The 22,044-nt window shown below is 37.7% G+C and overlaps 3 protein-coding genes and 1 long non-coding RNA gene across 7 annotated transcripts; 2 read left to right on the forward strand and 2 right to left on the reverse strand.

Moving 5' to 3' along the window:
- Positions 1–768: 768 nt before the first annotated feature.
- LOC110980023 (uncharacterized) lies at positions 769–5,144 on the forward strand. Its single transcript, XM_022236292.2, has 4 exons — positions 769–1,466; positions 1,796–2,011; positions 2,207–2,291; positions 2,682–5,144. Exons 1-4 carry the CDS (start codon positions 1,460–1,462, stop codon positions 3,805–3,807), a joined length of 1,434 nt encoding a protein of 477 aa, XP_022091984.2. The 5' UTR covers positions 769–1,459; the 3' UTR covers positions 3,808–5,144.
- On the reverse strand, positions 4,874–9,524 carry eef1e1 (eukaryotic translation elongation factor 1 epsilon 1). Its single transcript, XM_022236305.2, has 5 exons — positions 9,376–9,524; positions 7,824–8,024; positions 7,473–7,568; positions 7,058–7,117; positions 4,874–6,827 (listed from the first exon to the last, which is right to left on the reverse strand). Exons 1-5 carry the CDS (start codon positions 9,460–9,462, stop codon positions 6,741–6,743), a joined length of 531 nt encoding a protein of 176 aa, XP_022091997.2. The 5' UTR covers positions 9,463–9,524; the 3' UTR covers positions 4,874–6,740.
- Positions 9,525–9,754: 230 nt separating this feature from the next.
- On the forward strand, positions 9,755–22,015 carry LOC110979289 (venom phosphodiesterase 2-like). 4 transcript variants are annotated; one of them, XM_087148629.1, is made up of 26 exons: positions 9,755–10,180; positions 10,735–11,052; positions 11,432–11,500; positions 12,741–12,807; positions 13,246–13,318; positions 13,534–13,628; positions 13,808–13,884; positions 13,981–14,115; positions 14,263–14,381; positions 14,645–14,710; positions 14,894–14,966; positions 15,171–15,323; positions 15,457–15,535; positions 15,735–15,781; positions 15,947–16,068; positions 16,273–16,348; positions 16,478–16,565; positions 16,807–17,015; positions 17,290–17,353; positions 17,558–17,724; positions 17,860–18,004; positions 18,237–18,317; positions 18,512–18,653; positions 19,260–19,413; positions 19,668–19,835; positions 20,400–22,015. In XM_087148629.1, the coding sequence occupies exons 1-25, from the start codon at positions 9,965–9,967 to the stop codon at positions 19,827–19,829; spliced, it is 2,997 nt and encodes a 998-aa protein (XP_087004755.1). In that variant the 5' UTR covers positions 9,755–9,964; the 3' UTR covers positions 19,830–19,835; positions 20,400–22,015. The 4 variants fall into 4 exon arrangements, with proteins under 4 accessions (XP_087004755.1, XP_022090679.2, XP_022090652.2 ...); XM_022234987.2 differs by having other exon boundaries at positions 20,855–22,015; XM_022234960.2 differs by having other exon boundaries at positions 9,756–10,180; positions 19,668–22,015.
- On the reverse strand, positions 17,726–19,296 carry LOC147796057 (uncharacterized). The gene is made up of 2 exons (XR_015428269.1): positions 19,173–19,296; positions 17,726–18,392 (listed from the first exon to the last, which is right to left on the reverse strand). It is a non-coding gene; the product is annotated as an uncharacterized LOC147796057 (long non-coding RNA).
- Positions 22,016–22,044: the final 29 nt, after the last annotated feature.

The following is a 22,044-nucleotide window of genomic DNA, read 5'->3' on the forward strand; positions in this document are numbered from 1 at the left end:
GACGACACTGTTCACCGTCACATTGATGTGGCGGGATTAAGACACAACACAGTATCGTACAAAAATCGATCATGGGATATTGCGTCCAAGTGAAGTCTCACAATTTGTGCGGCATTTATTTGCCTAATTATGCAGTGCATGTGCGAAGAAGCTTGCGAGCGCAGCTCTAGCGGATCCGTTCACTGCATACTCGTATTGCAAGATAGGACATAAAACTGTGAATACCTCATGCACAAGGAAATAATTGTATTATTCTGCCAGTTTCATACAAACGGTAGCATTTCCCACAACAACAAAAAAAACCTCTAACCCCTAGCTCGACCTGTTCTTATTACACACCAAATATGAATAGTGCAAGTCAGTAAGTTTGTCCCCCAAAAAGCACTTTACTTCCTTCTCGACATGGCAATTTCATTAAAAATGTGCATAATGTGTTATAACCCCAATGAGCTATCACAAGGTAACAGATGCACTCAAGGTATTCGAGATACATTTGATTCCGTTGCGGGAATATATCACAGTTTATGAAGTGGAAAACTCAGATTACTCAGAACTCGGACTGTCATCGAATCATCGAACTACTTTAGAATTACAAAGAATATGCGCGTTGGTCATTAAACTAACAAAAGAGTTGGACATTTGCAAATTGAGAACGTGACATGTTTATGAAACACACTCTTCAGTAAAAATTAAGTACAGAGATGTTATAAAATGAAAGTGCCGGGCGCAGGCTTTACGTCACAGATTACTTATCACGCCAAATGGCAATTTCAGTACAATGTGCATGGCGTGTTATAACCCCTAAGAGCTACCTGTATCGCAAGCTATAACAGGTGCATTTGAAGTATTCGAGATACATTTGATCCGTTGCAGGAATATAACACAGTGCACGAAGTAATATAAAATGAAAGTGCAGGGTACAGGCTTATTTCACACATTACTCATCAGTATACATTCAACTGTTTGGACAAGCGACTTCTTTCAGGGCAAACACAGTCAGCTAACTATTCATCCTTATAGCGGGCCCTGTCCCATTGTGACGTGTTGGTGGAATTGTTCGCCTACGCAGCATATTCTTTAGGAAGGCACTGGAGCGTAACATGCCTGATAGCCTGAACGGAAACCTACCATGGTGATTGCTGTATTACTCAGCACTGTCACGGTGTGTTATGGTCGTATGATGGGAACGATACACTGTAATACGACTTGCAACAAGGCGCGATTAAGTCCCTGACATCATAACCTAGTTGAATCGAAATATTAATCCCAATCAATTAGAAATTTAAGGCTAACACAGTATAGAGATTTCTCAACAGCAGCGGCTCATTTTTGCCAAGAAGGGAAGGTGAACGCGACAGTTGATCACGTCTGCCTAGTATAGTGTGTCTGCCTCTGCGTTGGAGTTACATATGCTGGCAGGAATTATCTCATGATCTGCGTTTAGCTTGCTGTGCTGTAAATGACAGGTAAGAGGAGGGGTCGTTTTATACTAAATTAATGACAATTTATTCTGCATTCAAATGTTGACGTTTTCATATGAGTGAAGAAGAGTTATTGGCAGTAAAATGGCACAACAAAAATATACCTTTTAGTCCGGCAAATAAAATTTGGATTCTGTTCATAGCCGGCAAAGATCCACCAGGAATCAATAAAAACTTGTTAACTTTATGCGTTGTTCGATACATAATTATAAAACTAATATTGAGTTAACATTGACCAGCTGACGTCATTTTGTCATGACAATTATTAGCCAGTACGGCGATATTAATTTCATTAACTTATCGTTTCGGTCTAGGACGCATAATGGCACAATGTAATACCTTCCAGTGCGTCATCATCACTAACACGATCAGTAGCACCGTCGACAGTAACGCGACTGACGAATGCTATGACAACGGAACAATCATCACTGTCTCCTGTAATCGAGGTTTTCAAAATCTGGTCGACAAGTATAACACCGTTTGCAATGGCACGACGGGAGAATTTGAACCGGGGGGATCTTGTGAAATAGGTAGGCCATGATCAGTTTACTGTACTACAGATTGGATTCAAATCCCAACATTCTTCAAGTCTTTTCCTATAAAATACTATTGGTTATGTGGCTTCACAATGTTCAGACTTCACGCATCTTATAATGTCTCCGCAAATGAATTAGTTAGGAGGGAGTACATGTTTCACACTACACGTGCAAAATTCTTCTTCACAGACTTACTGACGCTGATTTTAGCCATCGTTCTGATGTTAGTCATTACCTTCATCTTCAGTCTCGTCACTTTTCTTGCCTACAAAAGGTAAGCAACAGCTTCACATTTTCTTCCAATACATTTATAAGATTCTGACAGAGTGGCCACAGCCATTAACCCTAACACTCCCAAATCCTCCAATTTTAATACAATTTTACATACACCCTAGGGGGTTAGGGTTAATGTTCTAATGGACCCCTGCACAACCCTCGCCCGATTAGTCGTCAACCATCGGAACAAACGCTTTTTTTCGCAAAATAATGTTGGGTTAAAATCTGTCTCATTTCCTTTTAAAAATATTCACAGCATGAGGGGAATGATTTTTCAATGTTTACGAAATACCTCTTTAAAATATAACATTTACAAGTGTGTAATATTTAGAACTTGTTTGGATTTGAGCAGCAAAAAATAACTATAATTGATGTGTTTTAATTTTAGGTACACCAAGCGATGGAAAAAGGCGATGTACGACACTTCCCGAGATGTATCAGAAATAATTGACGGACACAACGAGGAGGTTGGGGGTGTGGTCAACATTGGGATGGCTACCATGCCTCCAAGTCCAAAGTTTATCCCTATAGAAGACCCGTACGATATACGGAATGACGTGGGTACCCAGACCATGGCCGAGGTTCACCATGAGAACTCGTCAGTTGCTGCAAAGAATCAAGAGGTCCAGTATGCAAATACCTCATATGAGATGGACACTGGTTCCATCAAAGAAAATGGGATGTTACCCAGTGATCCACAGGCAGGCAACAGTACGGAAAAACTCATAGATACAAAACGTGATGAACCAGATGGACAGCCCTCAATTGTCAACGCATACGCGAATATCGACCGTCCGCTTAACCGTGCCCGACGGGGTCCTTCAGATGCATCTGTTGGCGGTAGTACCAAGGTCCGTCCGGTAACTGCTCCTCCGGTCTTTGATGACATGTCGGCTTCAGTCCGTACTCCCAGAGATAGTGACGAGGTGGAGGCTCTATATGCTAAGGTCAACAAAGTGAAGCGATCTTCAGAACGCTGGCCACCACAAAGCAAAGACCCCAGCCGACCACATGGCAGACCAGCAGATCTTGACGATTTGCTGAACCACATCAATAAACCAAGTCAGAAACAGTTACAAAAGAATGAAAGCTCACCAACTCGACCCATGGCGGAATCCAAACGGATAGAGGACTTGTACGCAGAAGTACCAGAAGACTGGGCTTCCGGTTCAGTGAAAGCAAGTCCACCCAAAACAGCACCCAAGCCTGTACGTAACAGCAACCAAACATCAACTGAAAAGCCACTCAAACGCTATGTACCACAATCACAGATCGGAGATGGTAACACCGCTGATATGTATGCTGAAGTGGATAGGTCACACACCTCCCCTAATCGACACATCGTCAGTAGCAACTTCAACCCGCCTTCCCCTCCCCCGATTGATGGGACGGAGGGTCTGTACGCGCAGATTGACAGCGACGGAAAGTCAAGGAGTACGCGAGTGACGGGTGACCTAGACTCAACCTACAGTACCGACGAGGGCTTTGTCGATCATGCAACCACCAAATTTTAGGAAGTAAATGATCTCAAAAACAAGGTATTTATCGATCATGTCACCACCACCAGAATTTAGGGACTAAATGACTTCAATTTAACGGCAACCCCCATCCGTACATGTATATCCTGTTAAAATTGTACGTGTACTGATATGATTTTTGTCACAAAATTCTGTGGTCCATTACGCCCCGCGCGATAGGTTTTGATCACAGCTTCAAAAGCGCGCGTCCGCAATTCGCAATAGCTCTTTAAAGAATCAACTAAAAGTGGAAAATAACGTACTCTGTGTTTCGACCAAGCGTATAAAAATGCAGGACTAATATTGTACTCCTATAATGAAAATTGTTTTATGACGAAACAACTGTTTATTAATGAAAAATGCTCATGTACTCAGTGACATAACGTTTGGTCTTTGACCTTCGTTCTGTATCCAATGAAATCAAAATGGACGAACTAAAGAATGGGAGATCAGATGTACATTGTGTACAATGTACATTAAGTGTATCCGTTCTCTTAATATGGTGCACTCCAATAGATCACATATTTTATCATGTGTATTCAATACGTATGTAGTATAGTTGGCGTTGATAATAGACATGTATATTGGCCAATTCTAGACCCAAACCAATGTATAAAGGGTACAACATTAATACTCCGAAAATACAAATTTAAAGAACTTTAGGCTACATTTAGAAGGCGGGAAAAGGTAAATTGTGCGAATATTATTCCTATTAATGCAAAAAATTGTACATTTTAATCCCGGTGATGTAAAAAGTCAGGGGGAAATGATACATAATCACTGAATGCAATACATGTATAGTGTTTTAATCTTGGCAACTCTGTGTCTTCCTAAGCATTTCCAAGTATTTCTGTAGACGTTACAAAGATTACGGAGCCAAATTTAAAATCCGGACACTTCATATTAGGAATTGTTGTCCTATTGAGATTTCCTGTCCGTTGTTGTTAGTTTTTCAGCAGTTCTTAACTACCTGAATACGCAATTTATGCTAAAGCGAATTCATCCATATTTTGATGACTTTCATTAACCCCATGTAAACCAATGTATTAATGTTTTTTTGAAGTATAGAGCGATTCATCCATTCTATTCGAAATTATAAACAAAACTGGTATTTAGAAACTACATACATGTATCGGTATCATGACAAAGGAACCTTATAGCTCTTTGACATTTCAGTCCACATCTCTGCATGGATAATACACGGATATTACTTGTATATGTATCTAGTATGTTGTTTGTAGTTAAGCCATGTTCTCAATCATAACGCGGGCGTTTTTCGGATGCACTATGTAAATATTTGAAATGGTGACAGCATTAAAGAACTATGGAAGTAATGTTCCTTTCCAACACTGTTTTCATTAATTGATGTTTCAGCTTTTAGTTAAAATGAAATGAACCGCACACAAGACTTTGCTTATTTTTCATGTGCGTCTGGCAAAAGGCATGCATCTAATTGACTACATGTACAGTATAATGCGTAGCCCCTACCTTTTCTGTCACCCTCTTTGGTCTGTGTCCCGAAAATTGAGTTGTCAAAAAGGACTTTGTAGATCTGACATGCTCATTTATTTCTTGCCACTTTCAAACCCCTCATTTAATAGTATTTGACGTATTTTTCTTTAAAGAAGTTATATACTTGGGTCCTGTGATGACACTCGTCACTGTTCACATTTAGGTTCATGTGAGCAATACGACAAACTGATAACAAGGAACAAGATACATCATCTAAATGATTAAAAATAAAGATTCTCAAGCCTCCACAATCGCTCTTTCCAATTAAATTTTTCTAACAATACAACTCAGTACGGATAGACCTACTTTGTGCACTTAAGCAAGTGATCATATATGATTGTGCAATCAATGGTTTGCTATTAAATTCGAAGAAACAACACTGATGAAATCGAAATGGACACAATAGTAAGTCCAAACAATTTTTTGACAAAACATGAAATTTGCCCAAACATAAAATTTGGAAAATATAATTCAGTCTATAAGTGCATGTCTTCCAAAACATCCATTAAACTAGAATCTCTTACACCATGCCAGCCAGAACAGAAAATGCAGCAAGTGTTGTTTGACCCTGAATAAAATATACGTGTAGCTGAATGATCCGGGACACTGCCGACTCCAATAACAATGTGGGTGTGCAAAGCCAGAAACTAAAAATATTTCTATAATGAATTCCACGGAGGTAAAACCCACAGGGCATGTACGTGCATTCCATTTTCACAGATGTACATAATGGCACGATGACGTTAAAAAACGGGGACACGTAGGGAAAAAAGCTGGTTGTAGTTACCCGTCCGATACATGTAAAATTGCAGTTTTAACATTCAAATCTTTTTCTTCAAATACTGTAAGTCTGTAAAAAAGCTGGAAATTGTTCCATTTCTTTTTCTCAAAAATCAGATGGAAAAAAGATATTTGTTTTTTCCCCCTCTCATCCATAAGCGATCAACAAACGTCATCATATTTTTGTATGAAACTGTTTATATTCAAGTAAATATTTTACAGGAATCGTGAAAACTTTCTGAATTGATTGCTGAACAATTGTAAATGAAAAATTGTCTTCTAGAATAAAATGCTGTTTATTCAAAATAATTTCATTGCGAAATCAAATCACTCCTTTCAGTGAAGGCAACATCTTTATTCCCATTGATTCCTGATCACCACAAAAAAGGTCTCTTACTGAAGATAAGATCTTAACAACCTAAGACAGTTTCCACCAAGTTGACAAAAGGATGCCTGGGTGCTTTATTCTATTTATCCTTGTGCAGTGATGCATACATGTTTGTTTACACATGTCCAAGTTCAGAGTGCACCGATGCCAGGCCACTTCCTAAATACCTCTCCCAAAGGAAAGAACAATCAAGATTTATATTTTGAAACCCTTAAATCCCTTACGCCCGTATCAGTTTTACAATTGAATGTTACGCTTGCACACTTACATACAGCAGGTTCTTGACAAAGTAAACGGGAGTCGCTTGTTTCTGAAGGACGCCCTCTATTGACTGGACCTGTTAAATGAATTCAGGAATTTCTTTTTGAGACACAGTTGTGGCCTTTGACGCAGCTTGAGCCACTCACATTATACTTTATTTGATTAGTTTGATTTTTTGATGAATCTCACAAAATTGGGCAGATAAACCCAAAGCATCAAACTGAGAAAATTAACTGTAAAAGGACCAGGCAACAAACACATACAAATACAGTTTTTCCTGAAATTTTAGAAAGAAATTCCACTCACATTATCAAACCACCGTGATACATTCATGTACTTCTCCTTTTCTTGGAAGGTCAGTGAAGACTGTACAAGCGAAAAAAATTATAAATCAGACTAAACATGTAACTTTAGTAATCTTTCTGGGAGTAACAAGAGGAGAAATGAAAAAACCTATTACATGTCCCTATTATTAAATATCATTACATATGGACCTACTCTACATCACACATATTGGTTTGTTCAGTTTTTGAAGGGAAATGGAGGCAAGACAAAATATTTAGGGAATTTGTTGTCTTCCAGCTACCATTGAAATCAACAAGCCTTTCTCTATCATTTCATCTATTCCCTCATGGTGTCCTTGCAATTCATTTAGAGACATTGCTTTGTTTTGCAATTACCTGCAAGTATGAACTAAATCTGGTCTGCAGTGGAAACTTACCAAAGATGACTGTAATCCATACATGATCAGCAAATCGGGTAATGTGAGTCGCTCCCCAAGGAAATATGTTCTCGTAGAGAGATATATGTTAAGTTCCTGGTGGAGAAAATTGGACAAAGGAGGAGCAGTGTTAACAGAAACAGACAGAGAGTTTGACAATATAAGAATAAATACTGAAATATTGAACAATGCTATTATGAATGAAATAGGGTCCGTAAAACGGAGAAAGACGGATGAAGAAAGAAGAACAAATCTGTTGATTGAGGCCACTAAGCTTCAACAATGGATTCAACGATGGAAGGTTCTGATTTCTTTTATCAAGCATAAAAAAGGAAAAATCCAGGCAAGTACCTTGAGAACTGTTGAAGCATCTTTTTCAGCATGACACCTGTCAATGTCTGTGACTCTGTATTCTAACCACTGTGAGACTGCGGCCCGTTCACCAGTATCATTTCCACCAATCAGATCATGCCGCCCTGCAGTCTTTGCCAAGTAAGTGGCAACAGATGAGAGTCCTGTGACTGTTGTTCCATTTAAAGTCAGGACTGGGACCTGTGAGTGTCATGAAGAAAATCACAGAAAACTAAGAATGATATACAGTGCAGTTTACAGTTGAAAATTAGTTGACCTTTTACTTCAAAGTGAGACTTACAAATTCACACCATTCACCCAAGGTGAAAGTTTAAATTAAATAAGAAAATTGACACAACTCCCTTCCCAATGCCACCTAAACAAAAGTCAAAGATCCTCTGATTTCAATTAACTTGAGCCAAAAGCCACGGTTACATCAAACTTTCTCTGATTAAAGGTTAACTGCATTCTGCCATGGTACTCACTTGTTGCATTGTACAATCAAACCAGGTTAATAAAAGGCATTATTTATGATCTAGCATTGTTCATACAGCAAGGACATCTTTCGGTCCAAATCCTTTTTTCTTCGTCGTTTCTATCCCTGATTATACAAGATTTCCATTACAAGGTTATTTGGAAAGCCTGAGGACCTCTTATGAATAAGGTTTGACTGTTAACATTAGTATGTGCAACTACACTGTACACTACGTCTTTCTTCGCGTTCTTACAAGTATGAAACTATGATTGACTCATTCAAGTCATTCTTGTGGTCAGCAAGGTCATCACTGGTTCTTGTTTCTTGTCTCTGATTGGTCAGTGTTGGCTGTTCCTTACGCCTCCTCTACGCTACGTTGTACATGCATACTGGCCTACACCTCACTGAAAATATTCTGCAGTTATGGTTAACACTAACAGTCCCAAATCCTCAAATTTCAATGTGATTCTACCAGAGTTGCTGACTCGAGTCATGTGACTTGGACTCAAGTCGGACTTGAGTCACTATTTTTGTGACTTGACCTTTAAATACCAGCTTTGACTCATGACTTGACTTGGACTTGCACAAAAATGACGTTACCAACTCAAGTCAGACGCTACTTGACTGGCCCCATGTAATTTTATAACTCGTAACTTCGTAAGTTGACGTCTGGATCTTTTTGCTGATTGCAGCGGCACAAAATAATGCACAGCTTGACTTGTACAGTACTTAGACAAAAAGACTTTTGACTTGACTTGTGTTTAGACCAAATGACTTGTGACTTGACTTGAGTTGACTTGACTTGGACTTGCAAAAATGACTTACTGCCACCTCTGGATTTTATATACACTAGGGGGTTAAGGTTTTGGAATATTGATTGACCACATTATACCAAAAGACTTGTCCTTATTAATCATTCTGCCTTGAAGAAAACAAGTGATTCCCGGTACAAACTTTGAAATGAACATGATGAATGGACAAGAAGACTGCCCCTTTTTGGACAGGCTCCGACACGCCTCAACTCAAAAAGTGTACCACTACCTGTGTTCCGAATCAGCGAAAATATTTCAGTTTTACCTTGGTTTCACTGTTAACGTTTACTTTTACGCCTGTGACATTCAAAAATCTAGCTAAGGCCTTCAGATCCTGTTTAATATCTGCCATTTCTGATGATCCCGCACGAGGCCTGCGGCAAAACGTTCAAAGTTTAATTTAGCATATGTTTCTCAAATAGCGCCCTCATTTGTTTAAGTTGAGCAAAGTAACCTCAATCAACTTTCACAAGTCGTTTGTAAAAATATAGATCCAGAATTTTAGACTTGGAGAAGAAAATCCACGAAAAAATTATGCTTTCAGTAGTTTTATCTATGTGATATAAACTTATTCATTCATCAATTATTTCTATCTTGTGTACAGCAATATGTGTTTATTTTCTACCTGAGGACGTAGAGAATGTTTATGTTGTGATTATTCGGTTTAGTATGTCATTGTACTCAATGTACATATACTGTACATGTACAATGCAGCGGTGCCGTGCCGTGCGTATGCCATTGATGCAACTTCAGAAAAGTGGCCGTTCTCTTTTGTTGGAGCATTAAATCTTGTCCTCTGACCTCACATAACCAGCCGTTTTCTCTGTGATTGTGCCAGGGACTAAATCAACAAGATGTCGGGGTCAATTTATAACTACAGTGACTCTGATTATGAAATGGTTGATCCGCTAAAGGAGTCCTGGAATCGGACCCCGGAGAGCGGAAATTCCAGCACAGTCGAGCCGGAGCCAACGCGACGAGCTCCCGTAGCAAGCCCAAGGAAGCCGCCTCGTCCTGCGAGTATGGCAGGGGTAGCACCACGGAACAACAATGGAGAAAAGAGTACAGATGTATGTGGTTTGTTGACTCTCTTTGCTCGTTCAAATATTTGCTATGTCGGCGAACAGTTTTTCCTATCCGAATCAGAAACTTTTTTAATTACTCGTACATATATTTTGAGTCAAACTCAAATGCTACCAAACTGCTACTTGTGTCTTCTTATCCCATTATTGTAGGGCTTTAGAAACTTGACTGGAATTACCTTCAAGTATGACAACCTGACAACTGATAGTTACTACACTTTGTTTTTCTAGTAATAATATGTAGGGCCTGGGCCTGTTGTGGCCTGATGTTGACAACCAGAATGTGTAAGCAGAGTGTTTGTGTATGAGTTAGTTGTTCTTTGAAAATTATACAATTTTCAAAGAAATAGAAATCTAATATGGGCATTTCTTAAACTCATAAGACACATCTTTTAAAGTTTTATCATATGCAAAAGATTACACCAAAAATTTCCACAAAGGGGTGAGTGAAAAAATTAATTCTAAGCTGTTTTAAAACTGCTATTTACTCTTCACATTTAAGCCAATATATTACATTTTTTACCTTTTTCATTTTCTCTCAGTCTTCAATACAGATGGAGGATATTCATGTCACAGAGCCACGATACTCAGAGGTCCCCGAATACGAACCGGATTTTGTCCAACCCAAAGTTCAACCTACAATAAAAACCAACCCCAGCATGTTCAAGCCTGTTGAGTCCAGCTCCATCGAACCAAAAGTCCATTCCACAACTGAAACTAGTCCCAACAGGTACAGCTCTGAACCACCTCAAAATAGAAGCACCCAGTCTCAGTCCCCTGCAAAGAATTCTGTGCGAACAGAACCACTCAGCAAAGAGGAACGGAAGAAAGCAGTGTTGGCTAATAAAATCAAAGCAGCTGTAAGTTTTTTTTTAGTTGAATAAGAAAGTTCCATGCACAATCATACAATCTGATTTGTTGATAGATATTATGTGTTTGATAAGAATGGATTGAAACACACCTGCAGACACCTGCAGGATCAGTATAAAATTATCAACAAAGTTGTTTTTAAACCTTATGTAGTGTTTGGTATGGACATTTAACACTTTCACTGTTGATAAGCAATACCTCTTAAGACTCAGTAATATGAGTTTCTTACAGTTTCAGAAGAATTTTTCCAAAATTGGCATCATGGCTTTATATAAAAGACAGATAAGGATCTGGATTTGAATTCCAGTATTACAAAGTCTGTATAGTTTTTCTACTAAAAATGGAATATCACTGATTATTCTCTGTCAGGTTGAACCTAATGATGAAAATGACGATTATGAAAATTCATTTATGCAGCGACACCGTCGTCCCATAATGGTGAGGAATGAAAAGTTTGCCAATAACTCAAAATGGGAAAGTTTTAAATTTGTTTCACACACTAACCACTATAACACTTGAGACATTCTTACCTCCTGCTTGTTGAATTGCCATTCAGTTTCAAATGTAATCATGTTGTAAAATGTATGTATAGGTAGGCTGTCCTAATCCTTCTAACAAATTCGGTAGTTAGAAGAAGGAATTCACTATCAATAAACGTTCTGATTCAAAAAGAGACCAGCATGAAACCACTTTGTACAGACGTGTCTTGGTGAGTTGTGTATTGATTGGGATGAAATCATTTGTAAGTGAATCTCTGGCTTGTCCACCCAAACATCTAGAAATGGCATCATGGAAAAACTCCAAGGAGTAGAGTTGCTTTAAAGTACACGTACAACAATCCAAATCAATTATGTTGTGTCCTAATCCTTCTCTACATGTATAACCCCTACCTATCTGCTAACCCCTACCTATCTGGAAACTGTTGTAAATAGTCTAACATTTCTGTGAGCATGTTTGTAAATAAGAAAAACGAAATTGCATGGCATTGTAGCACAGTTACACAGGGGATACTTGGACTGTTTTCAAAATTAAGTTTGAAATAGTTGAATTTCAAACAGGGTTAATTGATAAATGGAGACCATCTTATCCTTCCTTCTTTCAATGTCAGACTCACTAACCAAGTTACTAGCAAAAGCATCACTCACACTATGGAACTCTGGAAGTGCTATCCAACATGTTGACATCTTGTTTCTTGGGATAACGACATGATACAGGAAAGATGTTCACAACCTGAGCTAATTTATCTTGAGATGACGACATCGTAAAAGTTGGATGCGCCATCCTGCATATTTATCATGGGATGACGACTTTGTAAAAGGGTAGACATCAAACTTGCTGGATGTCATCATGGAATAAGTTATCTAAGGATGTCGTCATCCCGTGATAAATACGCAGGATGTCAATGTCTTGCCTTTATTATGCCATCATCCCTAGAAAAAATATGTCAAGATCTCGACAAGTCAGATGGCACTTCCAGAGCTGCGTATTACTCACAGCATGATTATTGTTTTCAATTGCTGTTGTCTTTCACTTTCAGCAGAATATCAACCTTTGAGTTGAGTGTTTATGCATACCCTTTAACACATGAAACAGCCAACTATTCCTTATTTTGAGGCAGAACCACACAATCTACTGTGTTTAATCCACACTCCTCTGAATGTTCTGCTTTGTTTTTCAGCTTGTTGTTTTTCTACTGCTTGTTGCATTGGCCATAGCACTTGGAATCGGTGCCAGAAATGCCTCCAGTAAGTCTACATGTACTAACAGGTGTTTGTGAAGGTTTTCAATTCACCATGGAAAAAGGTACTCTCTGTGGAGATGTAGGTCAAAGCAGCATTGACATTTTACAATACATAAGTGCTTCAGCATACATCAGACTGCATGTACCATTTACATGGAAAATGTTATTGCTCTCAGTTAAAGGGGTACATGTATGTGGCCTCTGATTTAGGACGAAGGTGCTTTCGTGACAGTTGAGTATAACAGGGTATGTTTCTGTTTGTGTGGTTTAACATTTTTGGAACTATCATTAAAGCCATTATTATACAGAATTTGTAACTTGTGATCTGGAAATCTTTGAAGTTACAAACTCACGCCGGTATGCACGTTTAGCTGAAAATCTGTCACTAATTTCATACTGCCAAGTTATTCATGGTGCATTTACTTTTTTCCTCATTATTTAGTGGTTAGCTTCTCAGGAGCTTTCTCTAAGAACAAAGGCAAGCAGTGTGTGCACATGTGTAGGAACATGGACAGGTGAGTTATCTTCTAGAGCAGGATATATTTGTACTCATGTACAGTACTTGAGGGATTTATCAGACAAAATAGCACTTCAAGTGGCTGATAGGTAATTGGATATCTGTTTTCAGAAGAACTGAAGTAAGCGTGGGGGACTTGTAGTAAAACAACTTTATTTTCAAGCAAAGTGCACGCACGTACATAGCATTATTAGACTGTTCCTTTTTTTCTAGATATCCTACTTCCCCATTGGTTGTGATCGCTCTGAATGGGTTTCAAAGTAACTTCTTCCAGTACCAGTCACTAGTCAGCAATATTGCACGCCTTGGTATGTATAAAACATTCATCTCATGCCATTTGTCTGCAACTTAGCCTGAGTTTTATCAATTTAAATGGATTGACTCTGGATCTAAATTTTCATTTTACCGTATAAGTCCCATTGACTTGTGTTTGTATGTTTCATTTGTTGTAAACCAAATGTGACTGATGGTTCTTTTTCTATCACAGCTGAATGTGGCGTCCATGGCAACACAATTTCATCGTATCCATCAACAGCTATACCTGATTTGTATTCCATTGTTACTGTAAGTATGACGTTTAAAATATGACTTCTTTCTTAACTTCATGTGTTTCTGAATATTTGCTGATTAGAGTATGTTATTGTGTTGTTCCTATATTAGGGTATTTACCCAGCATATCATGGGAAAGCTGCTGATTGGCTCAGAGTTTATGGCTTAAACGAGACGGAATTTGGTCCTGCTGAACGTCCCAATACCTACAGCAGGATAGATCCAAAATGGTTCCAGCAAAATGGGGTGAGATGATACTGTCAACTCTCTGATTGTGTTTTCCACAGAAAGGGAAATGTTGACTTGAAACAAGAATTTTATTCCTGTCAAGAGTGACTGGACTGTAAAATAAACTCTGTAATAGTTCAAGGTTTGTTCTTTTCTTTCCAACAGCTTTGGGGAATTGCTGCAGACCAAGGCCATCTGACTGCTAGTCATTCATGGATTGGACGAGAAGGCAACATTGACGAAGACCAACCCCCTTCACCATCATATTATCAGACATATGACAGGTTGTTATCACGGAAACAGACCATCAAATTCCAGAATAAGTTGACGTTCTTTCAGGAGAGAAGGCACTGATTTGAGAAGGAGAAATGTTCTGTTCTTTCAATCACTGTCCAGTGCTGCTGTGTTGTTTTTGGATAATGGATTTAACTTAAATTTCTTTGTTCTTTCTCTAAGTGTAACAAATCTATCCCTTTGAATTAGCAATGGATTGTTGCCTAAAGCAGGGAGGCCAACTTTAAGATATTCTGTGATATTCCTCTTCCAGTGGAATCAGCTACCGGGACCGGATTCAGACAGTAGTCAACTGGTTGCACCTAAACCCATCAGAAAGGTTAACAGAATTTATAGAGAATTTTAAAATCATTGATTGCAGCAATAATTCATAAATATACACAGTTCAGTTTTTTGTGTTACTTCACACTCTGCACTCATCAACTTTTTCGGTGTACCGATTAAATACCTTTTTAATATGCCTGTTCCAACACATTTTTACAAGGTTTGTTCTAATTTCCAGGCCAGATTTTATTACAGTCTACTTTGAAGATCCTGGAGTAACAGTTCAGAAGTACGGCATAGAATCTGATCAGGTAAACAATCATCTTAACAGTTTCACAGCTGCAACAAATTGTTTTCAGGGTATAGAAGTGAAAAATGGATGTTCCAAAGTAAATTGTTGTTTCTGCCGACTGACTGAATAATCGAGCTATGATCAAGGGTGCATCGGTATCTGGTTTGACGTCTTGTGTGAGGAGATGATCCTTGTTTTTAAGATCTATTTTGCCTCTCAACAGACCATGGATAGCCTAGCTAAAGTGGACAGTGCAATAGGCATCCTTCTGGACTCCCTGTTTGAGGAGATGGATCTTGGCTGTATTAATGTCATGGTTGTATCAACAGGTGGATTTGCTGACAGAAACTGTGATAGGACCTACTATCTTATTGATGTGAGTTCTAAATTGTTTATTGTTGTGGTATGCCTGATTTTTTGTGTAAAATGAAAATGATGGTCTTAAAATCACAAGGCATAGCTTCCTGAGTATATTTTCTGAAGACAATGTGCATTTTTGTTCATCTCAGGACTTGCCCAATGTTGGTGATTTCAGTTTGCTTCCTGATTCTGTTACGTCTGTGGGTAAGATAACTGCAACTGACAGAGGTAAATTGGGTTTAATTAAGTTCAGAGAATAATTGTGTTCATGTGGGTGTTTGCTTCAATACTGGCAGATTTGATTTGGTAACATTGTTTTGTTTATACTTACATGTAGCTATATAAATTATGCACAAAGTACATCACCATAATTTCAAAAGGATTAAGTTTTAAAGTGTCAAAAATCTGCAATTTTTATTTACTACAGCTCCACTAGAAATGGACACTGCAGAGGAAATTATGGAACATTTACAGGTAGGTACATATCCAACCGCAAAGTAGGAAAACATATATTCATCCCATTTGGTGTGAGGAGATCAGTGGGCAGGTACATGTTACTCTATCAAGCCATGTCTACATTGTCAAGCTTCTTGGAACCAAACCAATTGTAACCCTAATTTAAACTTTTATCCCATGCAGTGTAAAGTCAACCATGGGCAGGTGTTCACTAAGAGACTGCTACCTGTTCAGCTGCATGCCTCCTACGGTCTTCAATATGACGATGCAGTTGTACTGATGGAAGAAGGATGGACATTTTCAAAGTAAGATTTCCTGTCAAAAGCATGAACATCTGTTGCATTAATCACACAAACAATTCTTATTTCAACAAGTACATTTAGAAAGAAACTTACTCATCTGACAAGAATTTCTGTTTGTCATACTTCTACTCCTCCTTTTTCTTACCTTCTGGCTACATTGTTCTCACATCTGTTAGTAAGTTAGTTTCATTTCTCCAATTCTTCTAGACAACAAGAAGGTTACGATCGTACGAACTGCAAAGGTGCCTCTGATGGGTTCAACCCATACAGCTCCAACATGCAGGTATTAGTTCACAAATGGACAAGGTGTATCTAGATTCCTTTAATGTAAATTTTGCAAAACATCAGAAGCTCAATTGGCTTTACGTTGCAAAAAACCCGAGATTGTCTAAGGTTACTGATTCCTTTTCAGGGGATGTTTGTTGGTTTTGGAAAGGGCTTTAAGACAGCCGAGACAGTCCCAGCAGTCAGAAATGTGGATCTTTTTAACCTCATGGCAGGTAGGAATACTCAGTACTCACTCAGTTTTAAAAGACAAGGTATTGTGAAATGTTAACTTAGTAACAGTAGAGTTTGTTAACCCTAATAATCCGTTGATCTGTTTACCATCACATACCATGAAATCCACGACAAAGGATATCTCAAGCAGCTGGAATATTCATTGAATGTTTGGAATATGGAACCCAAAAGTGCACAATCACTTTCAAAGTTTCCAAGTTCACCATTCATCCTGGTGTACAGAACTCGTCAATGTGACTCCAGGAGAGAACAATGGTACAGCAGGCATTTTCAGCAATGTCCTGACATATCCTAAGATGCAAGACACAGTTGCCGTGGAGTTCTCATCTCCAAGAAATGCAGAATGCAGTTACCCAGGGAATGACAATGAGTATGATCAAAGACAGCTCGACTCTGATACAGGTTGTGTTTGCACCCAAGCAGTCCTAAATGTAAGTTTTTGAGAAAGTGACGGACTTCATCAGATTTACAATTTTCTGTCAGAAGAAAATGAAAAAGTGTCATTGTACATGTGAGAAATCAAGTTATCAGGTAATGCCATTACTAATGAGACATACAATTTTAAGATTTAACATGGCTGTTTTCTGAAAAAGCATTATGGAATGACTGTGTTGTTTCTTTACCTATGAAAAAAATGTCTTCTTTTCTGTACATCTTTTGCACACATTGACTATGAAGTATCTGTTATTAGATGTCACTTTTCAGTCTTACCCAGAAACCCGAGAAGTCACACTGAAGGATATAAATAACAACCTCAGAGAAACAAATGGTAAGCACCAGTCAGATTATTTACATTTTGTCGCAGTGCTGTAACACATTTGAAGTGGTTTGCTCTGAGATCAAAATTTCCTTCTTTCATTGAAAGTCCCTGTTCATTAAAAGCAACAATCAAAGATTTTCTGATTTTTATCATCCACCAGCATGCCAACTGATATTGGATAAGTCAAAGAAAGTTCTTTTGTACCATTTTTAGTGCCAGCTTCCAGGCAAAGAAATGCTCCCTTTGGTTTCCCAAGGATCTCCAGGAATGTCGGTTCTACAGGCCAAGATTACTGTGAGCTGTATCAGTCAAACTTCATCACAGTCTATGAAAACAAACTCAAAATTCCACTCTTTGCTACCTTTACTGTACAAAGAAATGTAAGTTGAAATGAACATTTTCTTGTTTTATTCTTATTGATTCTGTTTCTAGTATGACATATATGACATTGCACCATGAACAACTCCATCTTGTATTCCTTACTTATTATGTATTACATTTTATTTGTTTGTTAGTCTGGCACAACAACACTGATAGGAAACTGCCTGCGATATGACGTTAGACTACAACCGGATAAATCACCGAAATGTTCAAACTATGACAGTAATAGCAATCCACAACTGCCCATCAACATAGTGCAGGGATTATTGTATGATCCATGTAAGTTAAATGATCTAATTTTTTATTCTCTTTCGGTGTTTATGTCTGTCATAGTTTCATTTTCTCAGATAAACCATTGATCTGCCTTTCATTTTTTTTGTATTTAAACATAACTTATTGAGGATAGAAAAGGGATTTTTTTCCAGACGATAGATTTTAGGACAACTCACAGTTAAACAAATGTCTCAGGATATGTCTCATTTGTCATCTGTTTTCATTTCAACTTTTTCAGCTTTGGCAGATTCAGTGAATGATGAATTGAATGCATTAACGTCAGCCAACATCATACCTCAGTATGCTGCTTTCCAACAAAGTAAGGAGACTTAACTCTTCTTTAAAGCAAGAAGAATGCAGCGCCAGTACTATTACATCAATGAAGAGTAGATATCTGTGCAAGAAAACGTGCAAGACATGAATTTATTCAAAAAAATAATAGGTGTGACTTATCAACTTCACATTTTGAGCAATTATCAGCCAACTGTATCTTAACTTTGACTTCACTTCCAGATGTGTGGTTGCCATTGGCTGCTAGAATTCGTCAATGGGCCAATCAGAGCAATCGATCACTTGAGATGAATGTTGTGGCTGGTCCAGTGTATGATTGGAACTCTGATACTTTACAGGATACTTACAAACAGCTTGCAGCAAGGTAAGTCAAAAGTAACTTGAAATGCAACCAAATGGCTAGGCTGCAGTAAGGAGACAAATTATTATTACCACTCATGGGTCATTAGGGAGACATTCCCATAAGACCATGCACAAAATATTTCCAACTTTACTGTCCCATAATTCAATATTCCCTAATCTGATCTGAACCAAACTTTGTATGTTTTCATTTTAGGCCCTAAACTATCATCTCTCAAAATATGGATGGTAAAACTCAACCTCCCTCTGGTAGTTTGGAAATAGGGAGACACTGAAGTGTCTCCCTAAAAGCCAATGTCTCCCTAATGCTGAAAAATTTACCACAAATGTCTCCCAAATAACCTATTTGTAAATATTTATGTGCCTATTCCATACAAATTATTTCTTTCAACTTGTCAACTTACCACACCTTAGTAGTTGATGAAATAAAGGCAGCACAACTTCCTTACTTCCAATCTGTTGTGAAAATTATTCTTGTGTAGTCTACGCTCTCATTATCTAATTAATCATGCACATTACTCACTCAGAGTAAACAAGAGGCACAAATCCGTTGTGTTCTTTGCTTGACTCATGCTTTTTTTTTTGCTGTACATCCACCCCTACTCATCAGCCAAGCCTGGGTTGTCGACACTCCAGTCCCATCCCATTACTTCATAGTTGCTTCAAGATGTAAGGAAGACATCAGTTTAACAATGTGCTCCTTACATTCACTTGAAGTGGTGTCCTTCGTTCTGCCCAATACTGACACCATCAGAATCTGCAAGGTATGTTGCAAAGGACACCAGATTGAAATCAGTGTATACTGTACTTGTAGGTTCTAAATCTTAATTTAAGCAACTTTTCTATGCGACTGAAAGTTTAAATTTGGCTCAGCCTGTTTAAGCAGAAAACAATTAAACACTGAGTGTAAAATGCTGCCCTGTGATCTTGGCTAACAGAACGGGACTAGAATAACCAATTGAAAGTTGAACTTGTTTCAAGACTTGATTTCAAACGTTTCCTGGAACTTTCTCTACAGACATTTGATGACTACCTTTGGACCCACATGACATCACTTCAAGACCTAGAACTGATCACAGGACTACAACTGTTCCCTGACATGAGTGCTGATGAAGAACTGAAAATTGAATTCCTTCAATTCAAAACAAAGATGCCAACAACGTCACCGTGGATGGCGTAACCTCAGGTTGGAGACAACTTTTGCCAATGTTTAAAACCAAAAATACAAACTTTACATAAACCAGGAAGTTGACAAAGTCCTTTGATAGGTGCAGCATTCAAGATATTCCATCTTCATATCACATTCCTCTTGTTTGTCTCTGTGCAAGCAGAAAAATTACAGTTCACTGTCTGAAGACCAAAATATGTTAGGTTAAGTTTCCAAACATTTGAACATTTACACTGAATGAATCCTTTCAAATCTTCAGAGGAACCTTAGTGGATTCACGCCTCAGGCTGAGTTTGGGGCAGGATTGAGGAAAAATTAGAGTTGAAAATGAATTTTAGTACATGTATTTAACAATTGTCTAATGATAGCTATATGCATCCATGCATAATTTTCTAACATTGCTTCGTGAAATCAAACCCGTGTGTATTCAAGAACAGAAGATGCAAAACAATGCACAACAAAATACAAAGGATGACTTTGAGATGTCTGTGCCAGTCAAAATAATGCTTGGAATTTGGAAGATAAATTACAGAAGGTATCAGCTTGATGACTTCATGCCATGACATTTTTGTACAATTGCAGGATCAGCTTGATGACTTCATGCCATGACATTTTTGTACAATTGCATGATCAGCTTGATGACTTCATGCCATGACATTTTTGTACAATTGCATGATCAGCTTGAAGACTTCATGCCATGACATTTTTGTACAATTGCAGGATCAGCTTGATGACTTCATGCCATGACATTTTTGTACAATTGCATGATCAGCTTGATGACTTCATGCCATGACATTTTTGTACAATTGCATGTTCATGCTGTCAAGTGTATTCTCGTTATGAAAAGCCACAAATGAAGAATTCTTTGTTCAACTCAATAAATATGTAAAATTGAAAAAATGTAAAATATGTGCCAATTATGCATTAATACTTCAAAACTGTGGTTTTGTGCAGAACAAGGGTGAATCTTGCAAAAGACACACATTCATATTTACTGGAAAACTGTTTGAGTTTTTTCTTTCTTGTTTACTTTTCAGAATCATTTTGATGAAATTAACCAAATAGTGGCTGTATTCACACTTTTCAAAGGAGACTGAATGAATTTTCACAAGGCATTCTTCTTTAAATTGTAATTTGTTGTAAATGTAACATTTACAAGCACAGAAATTATAGTTGCACCAAGATAGTATCTGTGAAATATTTGACCGGTTTTTCATGGATAAATAGAATTAATAGCTGACTTAAAGCTTGTAGTTTGCAGTGGTTTGACTTAATTCATTTTATTGCTTGAGTGTATTTCAAATCTTTAATCAGATGTAAAATCCTTTGAGTTTTAACCTGAAAGATTATCAGTTTGGGTTAAAAATGCAGGAACATTGTTCCTGGACTTTCTGACCTTTTTTTCTTTAAAAAACTAGCTTAGTTTACAGCTTATACAAATACATGGGTAGGCTGCTTTCTAAGGGTCATGGAATCAAAGCACAAAATGACCCAAAAATTCAAGGAACAGTGTTTGTATTTTGCATCAGGGCTCAATAAAAATTTATTCTATTTTTTCAAGGATTTCAGTGCTCAGTACTAAACTGAGTCAGTACTCACTGTTCAGGGTGGATTTAGGGGTTGTCCTTATTTCACTTCATCCAAGAAGGATTTTAAAATAATTTTCAGATTTGGTTTATAACATTTGCACAAATTATGATTCAATTCACTTTCATGCTATACATGTTATTTACATGTACCATATCGAACTCGAAATTTGTATACTTGGCAGGGAAACATTTTTACAATAGATTTTTAGAATGCACAGAATTTTTCTCTTGACATAAGATTACACATTGGTATTCAAATGTTATACATGCATTGTGTATGCAGGTTTTCCTCATTTTGTTCATGTGATTGATTGAATTTTCAATTCAGTTTTGATATTTTCTTTTATACTGGCTGCTAAATGTCAAAAGCTTTTCATACAGTCTAGACTGCTTGTAAATATTTGAAAACAAAACTTTATTTTAGAATGAGAGATGAGTAAGCTGTATATATTGGTTGAATCCTAAAACGTCAAAGATGTGATGAATGTAGGTATATTGTTACATTAGAAAAAAAATTAATGCCTTCAAAGAACAAGTTCCATCATCTTTTTTTCTTTTAAGATATTTTTCAAGATGTTAATAAAAATGCACAGTACTATTTTACTCACAGTTCACATGACTATTTTGTATTGATTTGA

Source organism: Acanthaster planci, linkage group LG18 (genome assembly GCF_054643075.1).
Source record: "Acanthaster planci isolate LZ-2023a linkage group LG18, COTS_SCS, whole genome shotgun sequence".
NCBI lineage: Eukaryota > Metazoa > Echinodermata > Asteroidea > Valvatida > Acanthasteridae > Acanthaster > Acanthaster planci.

Coding starts and splice junctions, on each gene's coding strand:
- LOC110980023 (XM_022236292.2), top strand. Junction 2,012..2,206: donor GGGGGGATCTTGTGAAATAG/GTAGGCCATGAT, acceptor TCTTCTTCACAG/ACTTACTGACGCTGATTTTA. Junction 2,292..2,681: donor ACTTTTCTTGCCTACAAAAG/GTAAGCAACAGC, acceptor TTTTAATTTTAG/GTACACCAAGCGATGGAAAA.
- eef1e1 (XM_022236305.2), bottom strand. CDS start 9,462: ATGGCAGATATTAAACAGGATCTGAAGGCCTTAGCTAGATTTTTGAAT. Junction 7,569..7,823: donor ATGCTTCAACAGTTCTCAAG/GTACTTGCCTGG, acceptor TTTCTCCACCAG/GAACTTAACATATATCTCTC. Junction 6,828..7,057: donor TATCACGGTGGTTTGATAAT/GTGAGTGGAATT, acceptor TTCATTTAACAG/GTCCAGTCAATAGAGGGCGT.
- LOC110979289 (XM_087148629.1), top strand. CDS start 9,965: ATGTCGGGGTCAATTTATAACTACAGTGACTCTGATTATGAAATGGTT. Junction 12,808..13,245: donor CGGTGCCAGAAATGCCTCCA/GTAAGTCTACAT, acceptor CTCATTATTTAG/TGGTTAGCTTCTCAGGAGCT. Junction 14,967..15,170: donor ACGGCATAGAATCTGATCAG/GTAAACAATCAT, acceptor GCCTCTCAACAG/ACCATGGATAGCCTAGCTAA.